Source organism: Pyrgilauda ruficollis, unplaced genomic scaffold (assembly GCF_017590135.1).
Source record: "Pyrgilauda ruficollis isolate IOZ18807 unplaced genomic scaffold, ASM1759013v1 scaffold4907, whole genome shotgun sequence".
In the NCBI taxonomy this organism is placed as follows: Eukaryota; Metazoa; Chordata; class Aves; order Passeriformes; family Passeridae; genus Pyrgilauda; species Pyrgilauda ruficollis.
In genome coordinates this window covers 1-976 of record NW_024526497.1, presented here as the reverse complement: position 1 = coordinate 976, position 976 = coordinate 1, and the positions used below count along the sequence as shown (strand labels likewise).

The following is a 976-nucleotide window of genomic DNA, read 5'->3' as shown; positions in this document are numbered from 1 at the left end:
AAGGGGCTGGACTCACCATCTTGGGCCTCCAGCAGTAGTAAGGACAACGGTGACAGGGCAGGATTGGAAAGTACCTGGCAGACCCCAGGCACCTCCTCACCACCACACTCAGAGCACAGGGATGAAGTGGGACCCCCGGCCAGCTCGGGTGAAGGCCACGGGGAGGCTCAGAAGAGATTGCACAAGGCCAGGGACATGGTGTAGCTGAGCCCTAGCTGGGCTGGAGCCAACTGCAGCCCTGTGGCCATTCTGGCCAAGCACGGCTGGCAGGGGAGGACAGCAGGGGAGGGACGTGCCCCAGCACTGCATAAAAAGCCCCTGCAGGGACAGGGAGCAGGTGACACTCTCAGAAGAGCCCAGAGCAGCAGTGCCAGAGCTGTAGCAGAAGGGCCATGGAGCAGTACTTCTCAGCCACCCAGAAGATGGAGCAGGAGGTGATGTTCCCCAGCCTGCTCCGAGGGGTCTTCCCGCAGCAGGAGGGGGCAGCCCCGGCTGCAGAGAGCCGCACGGACCTCTACGAGCGCTACCAGCTCCTCAAGGCCATCAAGCCCATGGTGGAGAAAGGCCTGGCCTCAGTCGGTGACCAGAGCCCCAGCGGTGCCGACAGCGACGTGGACACATCCTTGGACAGCAACGAGGCCGAGGACGCCCAGCTCGAGGAGCGCCTGTCCCACCACCTGACTGGCCTGCAGCAGGTCCTCACCCACCTCACCAGGGACACCAACGCCCTGACCCGGAGGTACAGCCAGATCCTGGAGCAGATCAACCTCAGCGAGGGACAGCCCAGCTGGTGACCCTGTCCTGGCCTCCAGGTAAGACTTGGCAACATGAGGAGTCCAGGGGCAGCAAGGAAATGGGTGGCCTCCCTGTTGGCAGAGGTGCCCAACAGTGCAGGGCTGGGGATGTGCCTGGAAGGGCCTTGAAATGGGGACTGTCCCCTCAGCTGGGGGTGGATATCCCTCTCCATGCTGGAGGA

At 63.4% G+C, this 976-nt stretch overlaps 1 protein-coding gene across 1 annotated transcript; it reads left to right on the top strand.

Annotated features, from left to right (window-relative positions):
- The first annotated feature begins 329 nt into the window (after positions 1-329).
- LOC121360130 (thyroid hormone-inducible hepatic protein-like) lies at positions 330-921 on the top strand. The gene has a single exon (XM_041479653.1). The coding sequence runs from the start codon at positions 393-395 to the stop codon at positions 792-794; it is 402 nt and encodes a 133-aa protein (XP_041335587.1). The 5' UTR covers positions 330-392; the 3' UTR covers positions 795-921.
- The last annotated feature ends 55 nt before the right edge of the window (positions 922-976 follow it).